The sequence below is a fragment of the Onthophagus taurus genome, chromosome 6, assembly GCF_036711975.1.
Source record: "Onthophagus taurus isolate NC chromosome 6, IU_Otau_3.0, whole genome shotgun sequence".
In the NCBI taxonomy this organism is placed as follows: domain Eukaryota; kingdom Metazoa; phylum Arthropoda; class Insecta; order Coleoptera; family Scarabaeidae; genus Onthophagus; species Onthophagus taurus.
The window spans coordinates 5,748,480-5,767,946 of NC_091971.1; the positions used below are offsets into that span (position 1 = coordinate 5,748,480).

At 31.6% G+C, this 19,467-nt stretch overlaps 3 protein-coding genes across 5 annotated transcripts; 1 reads left to right on the forward strand and 2 right to left on the reverse strand.

Annotated features, from left to right (window-relative positions):
- The first annotated feature begins 3,733 nt into the window (after positions 1–3,733).
- LOC111427723 (uncharacterized) lies at positions 3,734–7,310 on the forward strand. 2 transcript variants are annotated; one of them, XM_023062979.2, is made up of 4 exons: positions 3,734–4,051; positions 4,104–4,515; positions 4,570–4,872; positions 6,032–7,310. In XM_023062979.2, exons 1-4 carry the CDS (start codon positions 4,044–4,046, stop codon positions 6,407–6,409), a joined length of 1,101 nt encoding a protein of 366 aa, XP_022918747.2. In that variant the 5' UTR covers positions 3,734–4,043; the 3' UTR covers positions 6,410–7,310. The 2 variants fall into 2 exon arrangements, with proteins under 2 accessions (XP_022918747.2, XP_071052394.1); XM_071196293.1 differs by having other exon boundaries at positions 3,734–4,515.
- Positions 7,243–8,594, reverse strand: LOC111427724 (Kruppel like transcription factor cabut). The gene is made up of 2 exons (XM_023062980.2): positions 8,449–8,594; positions 7,243–8,384 (listed from the first exon to the last, which is right to left on the reverse strand). The coding sequence occupies exons 1-2, from the start codon at positions 8,500–8,502 to the stop codon at positions 7,350–7,352; spliced, it is 1,089 nt and encodes a 362-aa protein (XP_022918748.2). The 5' UTR covers positions 8,503–8,594; the 3' UTR covers positions 7,243–7,349.
- A 5,326-nt stretch (positions 8,595–13,920) lies between these two features.
- Positions 13,921–19,464, reverse strand: LOC111427718 (lethal (2) giant discs 1). Of its 2 annotated transcripts, none has more exons than XM_023062972.2 (5): positions 19,283–19,464; positions 17,346–19,229; positions 17,138–17,289; positions 14,273–14,363; positions 13,921–14,215 (listed from the first exon to the last, which is right to left on the reverse strand). In XM_023062972.2, exons 1-5 carry the CDS (start codon positions 19,340–19,342, stop codon positions 14,096–14,098), a joined length of 2,307 nt encoding a protein of 768 aa, XP_022918740.2. In that variant the 5' UTR covers positions 19,343–19,464; the 3' UTR covers positions 13,921–14,095. The 2 variants fall into 2 exon arrangements, with proteins under 2 accessions (XP_022918740.2, XP_022918739.2); XM_023062971.2 differs by having other exon boundaries at positions 14,273–14,393.
- Between the last annotated feature and the right edge of the window lie 3 nt (positions 19,465–19,467).

Below are 19,467 nucleotides of genomic sequence, written 5' to 3' on the forward strand. Positions count from 1 at the left end.
GACTGAATTGTCGCGTCTACGTGACTAAACCATGTAATAACTATTATTGCACAATAACGTCACTTATAATTTATAAGTACGTTCATAAATATTCATATTTTTGAGAAATTACGTTTTTTTATTAGATACGATTTATTGCCGTTTCGATTAAAATCAATGACGGAATTTATTCTTATAAACTATTATGTTGATATTCTATTTTAAAACATTGTTATCGTTTTTAAAGAGCACGTTGCAGACGCGTGATAGTAGATATAAACAAAATTAAATAAATGCACGATACGAGCATAGGTCGTGGGATTCCGGACTTTCCCCACTCCGGGCTCAATCCGAGTTCTCCTGGATTCGATCCGTACGCATGTTTCTATTTATCTACATCACACAGCATATTTTAACCACGAGGAAACCGCGTGTTTCGATTTGTTATTGTGTTTATCAATGACAAAAATAACTTCACCTTAACATAAAGTTGTTATTCATTTTACGAGTCTGATAAGAACTCATTTTGTATTAATATTACTCTAATGATAGTTTCTTTTTAATTAAGAATGTATTAAATGAATTAATAAAAGTAAAGGTATCACTTTAATGACCTTGTATATTAAAGTTGTGACATACAGTCAAGATGCGTCAGAGTAAAATGAATGTCACGGAAACGTCACAAGGAATGCCCCTGGATCAGAGTCGAGTTGAGATAGAGAATCTGAAAAAAAGAGAAGGAGGTAGTTAGATAAAGTGTGTGGCACGCGACGTCTGCGTGGACGCCCCCCGCATAACGTCAGAAACTCTAAACGTTGTAAACACCACGGACCTACCGTTTTATTTTTGTTCTCGAGACGTTCCTTCTCCATTCTACCTTTAACTCGAACGCCTGTTGTCTTTGTTTATCACGGAATCACCGCGTGGTTGTCGGTGCAAAGGTGGATCGTGGCTCAAACGGTTTTCTCGCAGCCTCAACTTGTGTACTTTCTCATTTATTTTATTTTATTTTTAAAATTATTTAAATGCCTGAACTAAAATAAAATAAAAAATAGTTTTGGTGTGATAAAAAATTTGGATCACAATGATTATTTTGATACTAAATTATTTTTTATTAGAATTAAAGAATTAAAAATAGAATTATTATTATCTTAAGACTTTTTTTAAATTTGAAATAATAACTAAAATAACGTATGGTACAAAATTCAAGGTGGTTTTTGATTTAAATTTAGTTTTGACGCAAAGGATTTTTCCAAGAAAATTCTAATATCTAACATAGAATGGGGATGTCTCGGTTCCAGAATAAATAATTGGCAAATGGATGAGGATTACGAGGTGGGTTTGCCAAATGGACTCTGATCGTTGATGTAGATTTTATGGAACTAGACTCTCAACTTATTCTAATTTTAATTGAAAAACTAAAAGTAGATTTGTTGGTTAATCATTAAATTCTTAAAATCACAAAAATTTAGGTTGATTTTAAAAATTATTATCTCAAATACGAATAGAGATTTTCAAATATGGTTTGGTTTTTGAAAACGTTTATATTTTCTTCTATATATTACAAATATTTCATTAAAATATCTTGAGAATTAGATTTTTTGCGATATTTTAAAAATGATGGTCGAAAATTGTTAACTAAAAATTTGGCTTAATTTCAAAAGTTATTATCTCAAAGACGAAAAGAGATCTTCAAATACGGCTTGTTTTATGAGAAAGTACACATCTTCTTCTATAAATGACGAATATTTCATGAAGATATCTTAAGAATTAAATTTTTTGCGATATTTTAAAACTGATGATCGAAACTTGTAACTAAAAATTTGGGTTGATTTCAAAATTTATTATCTTAAAAACGAATAGAGATTTTCAAATGCGGTTTGATTCATGAGAAAGTACATATCTTCTTCTACGATCTCCGAATATTTCATCAACATATCTTAAGAATTCGATTTTTTGCGAATTTTTAAAAATGTCGATAATTGTTGATTTCATAAAATCATAAAAATTCGGGTTGCCTTCAACAATTCTTATCTCAAAGACGAATAGAGATTTTCAAATACGGCTTGTTTCATTAAAAAGTACATATCTTCTTCTATAAATGACGAATATTTCATCAAGATATCTTAAGAATTCAATTTTTTGCGATATTTTAAAGCTGATGGTCGAAATTTGTTAACTAAAAATTTGGGTTGATTTCAAAAGTTATTATCTCAAAGACTAATAGAGATTTTCAAATGCAGTTTGATTCATGAGAAAGTACATATCTTCTTCTACGATCTTCGAATATTTCATCAAGATATCTTAAGAATTCGATTTTTTGCGATTTTTTAAAATGATGGTCGAAAATTGTTAACTAAAAATTTGGGTCGACTTCAACAATTCTTATCTCAAAGACGAAAAGAGATCTTCAAATACGGCTTGTTTCATGAGAAAGTACACATTTTCCTCTATAAATGACGAATATTTCATCGAGATATCTTAAGAATTCAATGTTTTGTGATATTTTAAAACTGATGGTCGAAAATTGTTAACTAAAAATTTGGGTTGATTTCAAAAGTTATAATCTCAAAAACGAATAGAGATTTTCAAATGCGGTTTGATTCATGAGAAAGTACATATCTTCTTCTACGATCTCCGAATATTTCATCAACATATCTTAAGAATTCGATTTTTTGCGAATTTTTAAAAATGTCGATAGTTGTTGATTTCATAAAATCATAAAAATTCGGGTTACCTTCAACAATTCTTATCTCAAAGACGAATAGAGATTTTCAAATACGGCTTGTTTCATTAGAAAGTACATATCTTCTTCTATAAATGACGAATATTTCATCAAGATATCTTAAGAATTCAATTTTTTGCGATATTTTAAAGCTGATGGTCGAAATTTGTTAACTAAAAATTTGGGTTGATTTTAAAAGTTATTATCTCAAAGACGAATAGAGATTTTCAAATGCAGTTTGATTCATGAGAAAGTACATATCTTCTTCAATAATTTCCCAATGTTTCATTAAGATATCTTAAGAATTCGATTTTTTACAATTTTTTAAACATGATGATCGAAAATTGTTAACTAATAAATTTGGGTTGATTTCAAAAATTATTATCTCAAACACGAATAGAAATTTTCAAATGTGGTTGGGTTTATGAAAAAGTCCATATCTTCTTCTATAATTTCCTAATATTTAATCAAAATATGTTAATAATCCGATTTTTCGCGATTTTTTAAACATAATTGTCGAAAATAATTGATTTCAAAACGTTGATATCATTGTGACATCTCAACAAAGTAAAAGCTGGTTTAGTTATAATTGAAGTTGATTAAACGACATTGTAATTATTAGACTGACGCAAATTGATAAAGTTTTCATTGCCAGATAGCAAAAAAATGTTAATAACACTTTTTTTTATCCATCAATGGAAAAATTTCAGACCTTGATACTTTAAAAAATTACTCTTAACCAGTTGGATAAACAATTTCACTGCTTAAATTAACACATTTTAAAATTTACATAACAAAACCAGAAAAAAAATCGTGAGTAAACAAAATTCCGTTTAACAAGTTCACGTAAATTGATTTATTTCACTACCTTAAAATAACAATTAATCAGTTAATCATTAATTAAAATTTATTGTGTCATAAAAATTCGTTATTTTTGAAGATAAAATCGGAATAAATTAATGGAAATTTACAAAAAAAATTAATACGAGCACGCGAATAAAAAGTATCAAAAGCACTTAAAATATCTTAATAATTTTCTCGAGATGAACTGTTTTTTTATGAAATCTTTTTGATTATCAACAAACGTTCGACCACGAGGACGACGAGTGATGATGTTTTCGATGTTTCTCAACGTTCCCGATTTAAAGATTAATCGGGGGTAAACATAAACCGAATAAAACGTCCGTTTATTTATATACAGCACCACGTTTTGATCGAATGCACAAATATTATCGTGGTATCGATATCGATCCAATTTTCATTTTTTTAAGGAATGTTTAAGAAACGCTGACAATCATCTGACCTTGTCCGATTCTATTGACCGTTTTTCCTTCATTCGATGGCCAGGTAACATTAAAATTACAGTTGTTATGAACTACCCCAACAACTCGTCTTTCAGTTACACTTTAGAATCTGACACTAAAACGTTGTTTAAAAAAAAAATTAAACAAATAATGATGTCATCAATTATAAACGATACAAATTTGCCAAAATGTTTTATAAATAAAATTGTTTCGCCAACTGACGAGGAAGGAATAACAGTTGTAAGAAGTGGGATTCAAAATATGACTGATATCGCAAAATGGATTAAGGAATTTGGTCAAAATACTTGCACCCATTGGGTCGTTTCAAAAGTAATAAGTGAAGGCCAAAGAATTGTTTGTTCAAAACAATATGTTTGTCAATACAGTTCTTCAAGAAAACATAAAGAAAAACGTGGTATAACAAAAGATATTTTATGTCCGGCTAAAATTAATTTTCAAATTAAAATAAATACTTCTTATACAAGAGCTAGTGATATCCACATTAGGGTAATCAAAAATGATAATAAAATTGAATTTAATCGAAACAATATTTTTTTATAGGAAGGTTTATGTGGTGTTATAATAATTAAAAATAAACACACCCATCCAATTGATATGGAAGATAACTTAATAAGACAAACAGCACTAAACGCACCATTAAAAGAAACATTTTTCGAATATTTTTCTTGCGGTTTAAACATTTCTGAATCAATAAAACATTACCAACAAGGTTTAGATAATAATAATAAATTGGATAATAATTTAAATAAAACGTCTCCAACCGAACGAACAGTTCGTTTTTGGCACGAACAATGGAAAAAATTAGAACATTTAAAACGGCGTACAGAAATCGCTTTAAGTAAAGTAAGTTAATTTATATTAAATAAATTTATTGATTTCTTTTAAAACAAACAACACAATTATAATAGTTTCAGTATCAATCGATTACCAATCGATCTTTAATTATTCATAATATTACTTCATGTTCTAGAACACGTTTTCAGCGGTTCTCAAAAAGAATCATTTTCAAATTAAATTAATTTTCTTCGAAATTTATAAAATTTTTTTTATAATTGTCAAATTTTTGTAAAGTTTATTACAGTTGGTAACATTAACAGGGAATTTTATTATTTCATGTTTTTAAAATGAGTTGTCACATTGACATTTGACGTTCAAAAAGACAATTTAATTTCCGATTTTATATTTATACTCAAATAATTCATATGGGTGATATTTGTTTAAAACATTTTCTTCCATTCATTATAAACCTCGAAAATTCTTTAGTGATGAACATGAATTTAGCGATGAAGACGATTTATAACAATTTTTTTGTGGTGTTTTAAAACTATAAGCTTGACCTTGAGACGTATAAAAAAAAACGGTGTTTATAAAAGGTTTTTACCAATAATCACTTCGCAGAACATGTATTTTAGTAACCCACAGTGTTCTTTTATGTACCTTTTCGAAGTATCCTTCATATCTTCCTTAATCACAAGCATCATTTAGAAGTTTTCCCACAGTTTGCTTCCTGAACCTTCCTCATCTTCTTATGCACATTAAACACGTCAAATTTGTCTTGCAAAACCTTCATTTTATGGCAAATCTCATGCTGCTCATCTTTTGTAAGCTGGTGGATTGTTCATTTGCTTCCTTCGTTCTTCCATGAGCATCAAACTATTCTCCGTTATCCAAGATTTGTATTTCCCTCCATCACCCATGAGGTATTTATTTAATTTGTATATACGTATTATTGTTTTTATATGTCTTTCTCCTCTTGGTACTTTACTACTTCGTTCCTAAACTTTCTGAGATTATACTTTGGTTGTTTAGCTTTTTGTATGATCTTGAATTATCTGTGATTCATCAAAATACAGTCTCCAAGGGGACGTCGGGGTGTATAGTTGTCTATCTAGGAGCTTATAAAGGATGTTTATTATTACCAGGTCATGCTTGACCGCACTACATTATGCTTAAGATAAAATTGATATAATTTTGATAAAATTTTTAGTTTTTTTGTTGGCAGGCAAACCTAAATCGAAATTACGACTCAACATTTTCTCAAAATTACTATCAAAACTCAAAAGAAGCATCCCAACAACCGCAACAATCTCAAAAACAAATTTGTATTATTAAAGAAGACGATGTTGTAATAGAAGATCGAAATTTATTATCTCCAACATCCGCTATGGACAACAGTGACGCAATTTCAACAAACTCTCAATCGTTAACAATTAGAAACGATGAATCGATCGCCTTTGGTGATTACGTCGGATTAAGTTTGAGCCGAATGGAAGAACATATCCGATCGGTTGTGATCCACAAAATAAGCAAGATTATTTTTGAAGCCGATATGGGGAAGTTGAATAAAGATGGGAATGAGGAAGTTACACAAAAAAATTAATTTAATTTAATTGTAATTTTTGTTTAACTGGTTAAAACTAGATTTGAGATTTTGAATGCAAGCCAAAAGAATCTCTTTTTTAGTGGATGGGCCAACCTTGTTTACATCAAAAACTCTCAGTTGTGATTATTTGGATATACGCCCGTTTAATACAAAGTCCACGTGTGGGGAGGGATTTATTTTAAAACCCTTTAAAACTTTCCAAACATAAAATTTTTTTGTTATTATTAAAATTATTTTCTTCTCTTGTATTTATAAACTTTATAAAGTGCATTCGAATCGTTTCAAGCATGCAAGTTAACGTTCCATAACGAATATTAAGAGGTATTACTGTAAAACTTTCTCGCTTAATGATCACGTGAATAACGAATGATTTGATATAACAGGATATTTATAAAACATCACTTAAAAAGTTTGTTAATAAAAAAACGTTGATTAGTGTAAATGAATCATTGAATTTGTTGACACACCAAATAAAAATAGATAACAAATCTAAAAAAAAAATAATCGGTTATTTTAAAAGTCGACCTTGAACCAAAAATTTACAATCGTTTGTATTTGTTGATTAAAAACGATTATTTGTTGTTTAATCTAATTTAATTCATTAGGATTATTAAATAATGAAACTATTTTTTTTTTTTAAGATAATTTTTATTCGTATATAAATATAAATAACTTTCTTTAAACTTTAATTTTTATAACCTCGTCTTATTTATTAAAAGAAACGAGATAATCTTAAGAATCTAAGAAGTACGAACAATAAATAATACACACAAAGAAAAAAAAAACTTAAAAATCACAGATAATACTCTTGGTTTTAAAGCGGAATGTCATCAGTCATTCAATTTTTTTTTTAATTATTTGTAATTATAAAAAAATTTATTAAAAGTCTTTTTCCAGATCCTTTTTGTTTGAATTGTTTAACTTATTTTAACTTTCTTCAACTTTCAATCGGTGCAGGTTGTAAAGGCCTCAACATCGACACAAAACATCTTTGTTGTTGTTGAACGACGGGCCTCGACGATTTCGTATGTCTCTTAACATGTTTCGCGAGATGATCAGATCGCATGAACTTCCTTTGACAATGAGTGCACTCAAACTTTTTCTCCCCAGTGTGAGTTCTTTTATGTCTCGATAACTCATCCGACCTTGAAAATCTCCTTCCGCATTGATCCCATTGACACACAAACGGTTTCTCACCGGTATGAGTCCTATTATGAGCTTTCAGATGCGACGATTTAAAATAATTTTTACCACACCCTTCAAATTTACACTCATAAACTCTCCTTCGCGTTTGTGCCGTTTGATTTTGGGTTAAAATTTGAGTACTTTGCGGTAATATTTGAGTCGGTTGGGTTAAAAGTACGAGTTGAGCAGGGATTATTTGACCATCTTGTGAGAGGAAAACCGTTCGTGGTGGTTGATTTGTAAGGAGTTTTGGTGCTAAAGGTTGGAGATTCGGTTTTAATTGGTTCACTAAGAATTTTGGATTTGGTTGGAGAGTGCTTTCTTGGGTTATTTTTTGAGGGGGCTCATTTGAGAGGGGGGGTTGAGGAATTTGAAAGGATTGAGATGAAATTTGTGGTTTATCCATTTTAAATTTTAATGTTTTCACTAAATTTATTGTGTTTTGTTGTATTGGAGAACACGACCCATCTTTATTCGCTTTCATTATCACTGAAAACGTCCTCATGTTGTTGTTATTATTATTATTATTAATATTATTATGATTCACTGATGAAGTTAAAGAACGTTGCGGATCTTGAACAATATCTTCAGCTTCAATTTCCGGAGGAGGCGTCATAGGCTTCTCAAAGCTTTTTCCAATTTCATATTTACAAATCCTTTTCTTCAATGGATAATCGTGGTAATCCTCAGCTTCTGAATCTGAAGGTTGAGGGGTTAAAGGCTGGTGATGATGACTAAAAGGCGAAGAGATTTCTCTTTTCCTTTTCATGTTTTCCTCAAAAACTTCCTAAATAAATCAAAAACAAAAATAATTAGCACAAAATAATTAATAAAAATTTTCTTTGACTTACAGTTATTTTAATCATTTCCGGCGTAGAAGGCGGTGACAACAACAGTTCACTCATTTTTTTGTTTTAAAACAAAACTCGCAATTTACTTTATGAATTCGAAGCAGCTCCGATGCTTAGCACTCTTTGTACCGTTGAAAAATGAAATTCTAGCTGTGTGCCTCGTAGTGTTATTGTGTCTCGCCCGCCCGCAACCGAATCCGTTTCAACCAATCCCCGTTAAGAAAACGTGGGGCTCGTCCGATTTGGTCCAATCGCAAAGTAGCGGAGCACGCGATGACCGCGTGAACACCATCGTGGTATTCACGTGAACACCGGCTGATCGAGGCTGGTCCGGTCGTGATCTTGACGTCACGACAGCGTGAATCCAACGTGACGTCACCGAAGTGTAGCGTGAATCAATATAGAAACCACTCGGTAGGTGTGTGCACATTATACACACGTAAGTCGTGCCTAACTTCCATCTTTTTCTAGATTCATAAGGAGGAACTTACTTTATCTTTGTTGTTGTTTCGATTGATGTCCGTGTTCGTGGTCGGGGATTTTGTAAAGGATTTTTTAAAAGGGGATTTAAAAAGCGTGATAGAAATGTGTTCCTGGTGGAAATTACTATTTTTAATGTTTTAATAGTAATTGTGTGATAAAAGATTAAAATTTCGCCAAGTCACTTTTCAAATTTTATGAAGATTATCTGCTTTTGATCAATTTTTGATATTGCTCAAAACATAGCCCCGAGTGATTTAATATCGTTTCTGATATATTTGAATATCATCTTGGACAAATCATCCAGATCGTCTCTCAACATTACTCCTGTGCCTAACATACACTTAGCGTCATAAAAACGCATCACTTAAAATCTTGACCAGCTTCAAACTGCAATAACTTTTGAACGTATTGCTCAATTTGAATAACTTTTCCGTCAAGGTCTACTTGTCCAATATTTTTGTAGGTGCCTTCCCCATTTTGGCGTTCTTCAAATATCGCTAAAGCGTGTTTTCTTCCTACACTTTGAATCAGTTTGATCAGTTCTGTTTCTGATCAAGTTTCTATTGTTGTTAATACCAAAGTTACAACCTCTAAAAGATAACGCAGCTTGTTCTGCAGCGCCATCAGAAATTAAAGCAAGTCATGGATGTCCATAAAATTTAATTAAACCGTGACAAGTAAATCAATTTCCTTTCCTCGTTTGAATGGTAATATAATATCATGGTAGAATCAGGTTATGAATTTCATTTTGCCGAATCTGACCTCGATCGTCTGAGAACAGTACGTATCGCCACTCTGCATTGGTCAATACTCTGCAAATTGTAATCGAGCAACACGATGTTCTCGAAACAACTCTGGTCCAGTTGCTGATCTCTGTGATGTCAACCCCGCTTCTTCAAATATCTTTCTTACTGTGCGTTCACTGACGTTCACCCGACGCACTTGCTCCAGACGATTTCTTATCTCAACTACTGTGGTATGTCGATTTCTTAACACGTTACAATATATTGATCATTACGGGGTTGTACGTCTTCTTCCTGACCCAGGTTGTCTGATGAAAGTGCTAGTCACATAACGAATGCTGCGTCCATCTTCCACCAAAGCCACTGCCTAAGCAACTTCTGCATGACTTAAAGGCATTTTTCTTGTCTAGCAACAATCAACGACATTAACGACACTAAACGTTACTGAAATGTTCTCGTCAATTTCTATATCTTCTTTTAATTTCTGATGATGCTGCCGAAGAAGCTGCGTTATTCTTTAGAGCTTGTAACTTTGGTGTTAACAATAATAGGACGTTGAACAAAAAAAAGAAGTGATCAGAACAGACGAGACTACAAGCTCCTTGTGTTTAAAATTAATTCCTTTTGTTGGTGCACCCCACAGCAAGCTTGTAGGAAGAAAACACGCATTAGCGTTATTCACCATTACTGAAATTGAAGATCTCTAAAATGGGGAAGGCACCTACAGAAAATTGACAAATGGTAGACTTTCCAAATAAAAAAATCCTTGTTGAAATCGACCAATACGTTCAAAAGTTATTTCAGTTTGAAACTGGTTATCATACTATTGGGTTTTTTGTGCCGCTGAGTGTAGTTTCAAACATCCTTCAATATTGTTTCTGACAAATTGTATTGTACTCCCAAACATTGCTAGATATACTCTCTTTGATATCTCTCAACCCTTGGTATCCTACAATATTATTCGAGATAACCCTAAATACCTTCATGACATTAAGGATTCCAAGCTGTCTTTAATAATAATAATTTATTGTTTCCCAGAAGGTTACCCTCCAATCAATCTCCTCTTCTGTCAACTCACTGCACTCCACCTGTAGATGGTGTAAAGACTCACATCCTCCATCCAATATCTATTAGTCATTTCTTCATTACCACATCTAAACCTGGCTACCAACTTCTTCTCCTCTTTACCTCAATCCATCATTAGGTACTTTGGTAGCCCTTCCGCTACAATTTCGGCATATTTTGGGTTGTACCTACTTTGCCTTATCGCCGTCCTTCTTTAATATTTCAAATAGACATTTCAATATAGTCCAAGTTCGTTCTGACTGGTATACCTCAACATGGACTCATCCAAGGATCTCGGCCATCGCTCAATATCGCCCTAGGTACAACTTATATCATCCCGGACATCCCCAGAATCGTCCTTGGTACATATCAACAACGTCCCAGGCATATATATGATGCTTATTATACATAGATATCTCTAAATATCATACCCAACCCAACCTAAACCCAATCCAACCTCAACCCGGTCTAAATCATCCCTCAATATCAGCCCTGACATACATCAACAACATCCTAGATGTTTCTCAATAGTCTGACATTACAGCACGTCTTCTAGGACTACTCTCAATATCATCCCTGCAAACCTCACCCCAATCATCTCGGCCACCCTTCAACATCACCCCGGATATCTGCCTATATCATTCCTAGTAGTTCTCAATATTGTTTTTGGAACATTTCTAGATTATTCCAATTATTCTTATTGTTTCTGATATTCGTGAGTATCATCCCGGGCATCTCTTAACGTTGTCCGGGACATTTTTCAAAATTGTTCTTGAGTTGTCTTCTCAAAGATTTAATATCGTTTCTGATATCTTTGAATATCATCCTGGCCGAATCATCTAAATCGTCTCTCAGCATTACTCCTGTGCCTAACATAGTTTCAAACATCCTTCAATATTGTTTCTGACAAATTGGATTGTAGTCCCAAACATTCCTAGACATGCTCTCTTTGATAACTCTCAACCCTAAGTATCCTACATTATCATTCGAGATAAATATCTTTATGACATTAAGGATTCCAAGCAAATTGTCTATCCTTCCCACATAGTCTGCACCCCCCTCCTCATCCTCCATCCAATATCTATTGGCCCTTTCTTCATTGCCACATCTAAACCAACTTCTTCTCCTTCTCACCTCACTCCCTCAGCAGGTACTTTGGTAGCTCTTCTGCTACAATTTCGGCATATTTTGGGTTGTACCTATTTTGCCTTATCGCCGTCCTTCTTTAATATCTTGAAATCTTTCAAAGCCATCCCAAATAGCAATCTCGTCTCGAATATTTCTCAATATCACCGTATTCGTAGTCCAAGTTTCATTCATCAATTTTGTGTCTGATAAACTTCAATATCGGCTAAGACATTCCTCAGAATCCCTAGAACATGTCAATATCGTCCAAGTTATCATTCAATACCCTCCGAGATATCCTTCTAGTTTTATTATTCAAATCCATGATTAGCTTTCTGACATTTTTTAATATGGATCTGTTCAACAACTAAAAATCATGTCCAAAGCTCCATAAAAACTAATAGTAATTGGAACATTGTGTAAAAATATTGTGTACACGAAGGTGCAGAGATCAATAATTAATTATTTATTTTTACAATGTTACAATTCAAATTAAAGTAGAAACAATTAAATAAGATTTGTTGACAAAAAAAAAGATTTGGGGAACAAATAAATTTTTTTCTAACGTATTGATAATAAACAGTAGATTTAAAAGGATTTAAATGAGATTATTGTTAATAAATCAGGATTATCCCGATTTTCACATTTTGTTTTAATTAAAACTGTTTAAAAAGTTGACTCAGATGTATAAAAATGTTAACGAAGTTACAACTTGGAATTTTAAATTCCAAGGATGCTTTTTCATTGTTTAACGAGTAAAAGAATTTTTTTAAACTACTTTGAAATTCTTAAAGATGTAAATTATTTTTTTAAGATCACCACCTTTAATGATTGGAATAAAACAACATGATAAAAAAGATTACTCTAAATTATTTTTTGGTAAACAAAGGCAGGAAAAAGGATGTGGCTTGAGTTAAAAGCAAATAAATATAAATATTTATGTAGGTTTTGCATATTATGTGATTTAGTAAAATAAATAACAATTTTTTCTTTATTTGATTGAAAATTTTTATTTTAAAAATTTTTTTGATATCATGTTCCTTAAATACTTAAAATTTACAACGTTTAACTTTATCCTCGGTCAACAACATTCGTTACCGGGCAAAGGTAGCAAAATGCCATTTATCCACGCAGTGATGGAAAATTTTAATGTTTTCGTTCTAGAGAAATGATTGTCCTCGAGTGGGTTTGGCTTTATCTAGACGTATTCACGCAAAATTGCGACATAAATCTATCGCTTCTAAACGCTTATCTCTGTTTATTACAGCTTTTGTAGGTGTGTCTAAAAAACAATATTCTATTGTGCCTTTTACAATTAATACCTACTTGTCAAATTTATTTTTGTACGATATTTTTGTAAATAAATAAAGAATGAATTTAATTTTTTTTATTTGGTCAAAAATACCAAAAGACCTTGGTTAAAATGTGTACAAGTGAAACCGTTGACCTGAAGAGAGAAAAGGAGGTGTTGGCTTTTTAAAAGGCGGTGATTGGGAAATTGACGTCAGCTTTAAATTAACGGGAATAATATTGTTTTTATACGTCTTATTCTCTACTAATTTGGATGCAGTGTTAAAGTGGATATGTTAGGCGGAATTACCAGCGTAAAAATAGAACGGGATCAGTACAAAGTCCATAGTGGTATTGCAACTGTATTACACCACTAAGACTACTTTATTGTGCCAAAAAATTAATTTAAACCTACTCAATTGCATCAGTCCCGGGCCCCATTTGATACTCTAAATTCATTTCGTTCCAAACTAATGATGCAATCAATTTTTTTAACTTTCTACACGTTTCTTAATAGGTGAAAAATAAGTTAAAATTTTTTGGTTTATTGATTTTATTTTTCAAGACGGAGTGACTCCAAATTTAGACTTTGGATGGCGATCTCTGACGCAGATACGTGAAGTCCAACACTTATTTAATTTATTATAGACATAACTTAGTTTTGTACACAATGTTTAAATTTTTAACCAAATATGAGTCGTAATAAACTGGTCAATATTGACGGATTTTTGGAATAATACGTGGATTTAAGCACATCATCACAAAATCATGTTTAAATATTTTATTGTTTGATTAAATTATTTTATAAAGCTATAAAATAGTGATATCTATAAAAAAATCTCCAATTGTTTAAAACTATACAATGAATATAATACAGAAAGCGCACTTAAACTTAATACGCCTAAAAAATTAGCAACACTTTATATATTTTCTTTAAAACTCTAGTGATCAAGTACAAGCCACTTTTCGGAAATTTGCTCAATTTGTTTGCTTACCATCGGATTTCGAACTCGAATTTTAACTTCAAGTTTACCACCAGTTTTTTTCCTACCATCCATAATCTATTAATAAAAAAAATATATACAAATATATTTTAAAAGATGAGTATTTTAACTTACATCAAAACTATCGTGAATCTCACACTGCGTCTCCAATGGTTGTAATTTAACGTTCACCGTCCCTAACAAAGCGTCTGATCTGAAGAAACCCCTGAAACAACATAATTCGCTAGCGCAACAGCTAGCACACCCCAAAATCATGTCGAAAAATTGTTACAAAAAAAAGTTAATGAAAGAAACAATAAAATTTATTGAAAAAAAGTAAAGGAAGAAACATAAATTAAGGTGTGCTTTTAGTATTAAAATGTTAACCCTTTAACAGACTAAAATATAACTATACTCTATTTTTTAATTCGAGATGTGTTACTTCTGGTAATAGTCCTAGTGTAAAACTAGAACTAACACTAGATCTAGAAAAATTCGGGTTTAGCCGTGCGTCTAGTTTTAGTTCAAAAAAAATATGCAACATAGTGATATTTTATGCTAACTAGCGCTGCCTACCAGCCATCTTAAGAGAGGTACAGCTAAAGAGAATGTTTCTAGGTCTAGTGTTAGTTCTAGTACTAGTATTAGTCTAGTGCTAGTTTTAGTGTAATGTCAAATTATATTCATATATTGCATTTTATGTGGGACAAAGTAAGTAGGTACGCCGTGATTTTTATTATGTTTAAACAAATAAGTAATTAAATTCGTAACTACAGTTTACTTAAAACCTTCTCTGGTTTAAAACTCGGGCCAAAAAATAACATTGAAAAATTACACTGTGTAAACGCGATGTTTCATTTGATTGCAGTAAAAGGTAACGATTAAAATTAGGATCATAAAGATGGTTACAACGCAGACAACACATACCAAGAGGAAGCTAATGAATGTAATTAACACAGTTTTCAAAGGTGTGCCAATTACGTTAAGATAGTGGTATCTTATCTTATTTATTCTCATTCTTACATATTTTTAATTAATTAAAATAATATAAGAATGTTTGACCATGTCGTTGTTGTCTTTGTCCAGTTGTAATCATTAAATAATCAAATTCCATTTATTTATTTTATTTATTCAATTCGAGATGCTGACAGGTTAGCACCAATGAAGGGGATAGCTTTCAGAAAGACATACTCAATGTGATCTGAAAATAATAGTTTCGAATCTAGAATCACACCAAGATCTTTGATAGAAGTGACACATTTAATAGATTTAATACTAGGTAGATATGAAAAATCAATGTTATATCTTTTCTTGCTAAAACAAACTTTAGAGCATTTTGTAGTTTTAAGTTTGTTATTATAACAATAAATGACTCTATCGTTTTAATCTATATATCTCTTTGTAATTTAATGCAGTCACCAACAGTACATATACAGTGCGTTTCAAAAGTAACGGATAAATTCGATAAAATAAATTTTTGAGTTATGACGTCATCGAAGTTTTTTTTAAATAGAACACCCTATTTTTTATATCGGAATTTGAAAGAGGATTTTTTCTGAATTATGTACAGGGTGGTTCAAATTCGATGTCTTCGAAGAGTTAGAAAAAAATTAGCTTACATGTCATGATCTCGTTTTTCGAGAAACTGCTAATGCCAAAAACCTCAAAGCGTTATCGTCTTTTGTTTTTCCCCTAGAGGCCAAAATTGAAAATATCGTAAAACCAGCAAGTGGAATTATCTTGGTTATTATTATAGGTGGAGTATTAGAACTAAGACATTATATGAACACTTTTTTACAGAGAATTTGATGAAGTAGTCAAAAAAAAATTTTCTGTTGTAGATTTTGAGATATTATGACAAATTTACTTTATTTTCTAATATGTAACATTCTAACATGTTAAACTTTTCGTAATCTATGATTATTTGAATTAAGAAATATATGTATGAGCGCCATCTATCAATAATTTACTAAGTCATTTAATAATAAAATTAAATATTAATAAAAAATGTGAAATAATGCAATCTATTCCAACTTTTGTGTAAAACAAATATAAATTAAATAGTTCAACAAATGTATTTGTTTCAAATATCAGAAATATGTTTTTCTTAATTTTTAGTTATAATTTACAGGAAACTGTAAATTTCATTTCTTTTAAACACTGCACGGACTACGTTATACGTTCGGACTCTATTTCCGAAACCAATCATTATAAGAATCTCGATTCTTTCAGTTTCAGTAAGCGTCGTATTACTTTCTTACTTATTGAACAGTCAATAATTAAAAAATAACCAATAATAGATAAACAATAAGATCAATAAACAACAAAAAAATAAGAACGAATAGCGAGAATAGCAACAAATAGCAACGAATAACAATAATTAACACAAGAAACTCCACAATACCACTCAAAATAATCTCATTAACGCACAATAAACTGTTTCAAATCGAATTTTGACACTTGGAAATTTTAAATCAAAACAATTGGTTGCCATGGTTACGCACGGCTACTACTATTTTTTATATCAAATGAATGGGAAATAATGAAACTTTAAATTAATTTTTCTCGAAAATTTTCTTATGTAACCGATATTAATATTTATTGTACATAATTCAGAAGAAAATCCTCTTTCAAATTCCGATATAAAAAATGAGGTTCTATTTAAAAAAACCTTCGAGACGTCATAACTCGTTTAAAAATGGCGGAAAAAATTTAAAATATACACCAAAAAATTGCAAAAAATGTAAATATTTAGACCCGTTTCAGCGATTTTTTCATATATTGTTTATAATAATTTTATCGAATTTATCCGTTACTTTTGAAACCCACTGTAGAAGACAGAAGAGATAGCTCTCCTTAGGTACTCCAGCTGTAATAGTTCATGATTTCGAAACATAGTCAAGTAAACGAATGGGATTCATTGAAAGTTAGGGTTATTTGGTTATACTTCTGTTAAAGGGTTAATCTTTTTTTATAATTCATTATTCCTAATTAACTCACCCTTTAGAATAAACCTCAAATTTAACAGAATGTCTTTTAAAAACCCTCAAACAAGTCCTAACGCTCCTTTGGATCGGAATTAAATATTTTGAATCATACTCTGGGTTATTTGTATTTTTAACTGTGCTCGTTTTTTCTTTGTAAGTTTCTTCCTAAATTTACAAAAAAAAACATTACTTAATTGCAAAATTTCCAAAATAAAACTTACTTGTGGATAAGGAAATTCAAATTTAACATATGTATCAATTTCCTTTGGATTAGCACAATTATAATTGATCCCCCTTATAATAAACAATTCGACATCGTTATCATTCAATTCTGTAAAAGTTTTAACAACCGAAAACTCTTTCATTTCATAATGAAACGTAGGTATAGCCGCGTCCACACTCTTTTTCGCCAAACGTACTAAATCAAGATCTTTCGATACGGAAAGTGCTAATCTTTCGAATCGATTCGTCCCCGCAACATCTCCAATAGCCTTATTATGATCGCGCGTTGTAAGACACATTTTTAATTGTTTGTTTAATTGAGATTCAAGTCGCGTTAAGACATCTCTATCCGTATCCTCTTCCGTACATTCGTCCGGCATTACAAGTTCAAATTCATTTTCTAATTTAGAACGAGCTGAAGGCGGAAGTGGCAAAGAACTTATATCTACAGGTAAACCACCTTGAGACGCTTCAATTAACGGATCAAAACCTTTCGCCGCCCGAAGATATTCTTTGGCTTGATCGACTTCCCCTTTTTTCTTAGCGTTAATCGCCGCTAATTTAAATTCTTTTTGTTGGGCGAGAAGAAATTTTAATTGTTTTTCAGCTCTGGTTGTTTGATGTTTTTTTGGGGTAACAATGATTTTATTTTCTTCTTCTTTTTTCGGGGTAGGTTTCAGTTCGTTTTCGGGTAATTTAGGTTGAGGTTTTGGTTCAATTAATGGGGCATAACCAGGTGGATTAGGCAACTCATCCAATGGAACGGGTTTTCCGCTTTTATGTGATTTAATTGCCTGTTCAAATTGTTTTACAATTCTTCCCATTCGCCGAGCTTTACTTGAATTTCCTTGTTCTTTTGCTGCATCTTCTTGTTTTTTATAAACCTCTAATCGTTGTTGGAGGGCTTCTTCTAAGCTACCAGCTGTTATAAGTTGTTCAGGTTCTTCATTTTCAACCGGAATTTGAGGAACATCAACATTCTCTTGTTTTTCAACTGAGTTTTCTTCTTTTTTAGGTTCATATGGAGGTGGGGGACCTGGCATATCACTTACATCGACAGTTTGACCATTTTCAACAGCTTTTATAACTTGTTCAAAAGCTTTTACAACTTTTACATACGTTAAAGCTGCTTCTAAGTCACCAGCTTTTTTTGCTATAACTGCTGCCATTTTGTATTCATTTCTTCTTTGGTTACATAATTCCAATAATTTTTTATTATCTTCAGATAACTCTATTGGTTTGGGTTCTTCATTTATTACTTGATTTTGATTATTTGCATGAATTTGTGGTTTTTGTGGTGGAGGGGGAGGGGCTACTCGAGTAGGACTCAATACAGTGTCATTTTTATTATCATTTTTACGAATATTAACGGTAACTTCCGGTGGGATATCATCAGGATTAATAACCCCACCTTTTTCAGCTTGTTTTACAAGATCTTTTAAAGTTTTAACACCCCTATTAAACCTTCTTGCACGACTAGATTCCCCAGCTTCCTTAGCATTAGATTCAGCAGTTTCATAAAGTTTTAATCTTTCTTTTAACAAAGAAACCACACCGGAAGAATCATCATTAGAACTAGATTTTTCTTCAACTTGTATGAGAGGTTCTTCATCATGATCAACTCCAGTTAATTCGCTTAATTCATTTAATAAATCAGGATCATCTTCATCTCCTGATAATTCCTCGTCAGAAGGGATATCTTTCATACTTTCTGCTACCATCGAATCTAAATCTGCTTGCGGAACATGCTTTTTTCTTGGTGGCTTTTTTGGCTTCCCACCTCCAGACAAAGCGGCTAATTCGGCTTCTAAATCGCTGTCCCCTTCATCAATATCGTCATCATTTTCAAAGGATAAATTCGTGGGGACATCAAATAATCCATACTGATAAAAAAAAACATGTTATAGTTAACATTTAGGCGAATTTAAGTACTTACTTGGGATAAATTCTTTCCTGAATGATCCCTTTTAGGGGTCGCTTTCTTTTTACCGAACATTATTTATTTATCAACAATAATTTTACATAAATTCTTCAACGGTTATAAACTATTTGTCATCTGATGAAATCATTGTTGTTTTCAGATTAGATACATAAGCGCCATCTCTTGACAACAATTATTTC

Excerpts from the sequence above, each read along its gene's own strand:
- LOC111427723 (XM_071196293.1), top strand. The coding sequence starts at position 4,075 with ATGAACTACCCCAACAACTCGTCTTTCAGTTACACTTTAGAATCTGAC. Across the intron at positions 4,516-4,569 it reads CTAGTGATATCCACATTAGG|GAAGGTTTATGTGGTGTTAT; the intron begins GTAATCAAAAAT and ends ATTTTTTTATAG. Across the intron at positions 4,873-6,031 it reads CAGAAATCGCTTTAAGTAAA|GCAAACCTAAATCGAAATTA; the intron begins GTAAGTTAATTT and ends TTTTGTTGGCAG.
- LOC111427718 (XM_023062971.2), bottom strand. The coding sequence starts at position 19,342 with ATGTTCGGTAAAAAGAAAGCGACCCCTAAAAGGGATCATTCAGGAAAG. Across the intron at positions 17,290-17,345 it reads TTGAATTTCCTTATCCACAA|GAAGAAACTTACAAAGAAAA; the intron begins GTAAGTTTTATT and ends TTGTAAATTTAG. Across the intron at positions 14,394-17,137 it reads TTTGAGGTTTATTCTAAAGG|CTGTTGCGCTAGCGAATTAT; the intron begins GTGAGTTAATTA and ends GGGGTGTGCTAG.
- LOC111427724 (XM_023062980.2), bottom strand. The coding sequence starts at position 8,502 with ATGAGTGAACTGTTGTTGTCACCGCCTTCTACGCCGGAAATGATTAAA. Across the intron at positions 8,385-8,448 it reads CGGAAATGATTAAAATAACT|GAAGTTTTTGAGGAAAACAT; the intron begins GTAAGTCAAAGA and ends TGATTTATTTAG.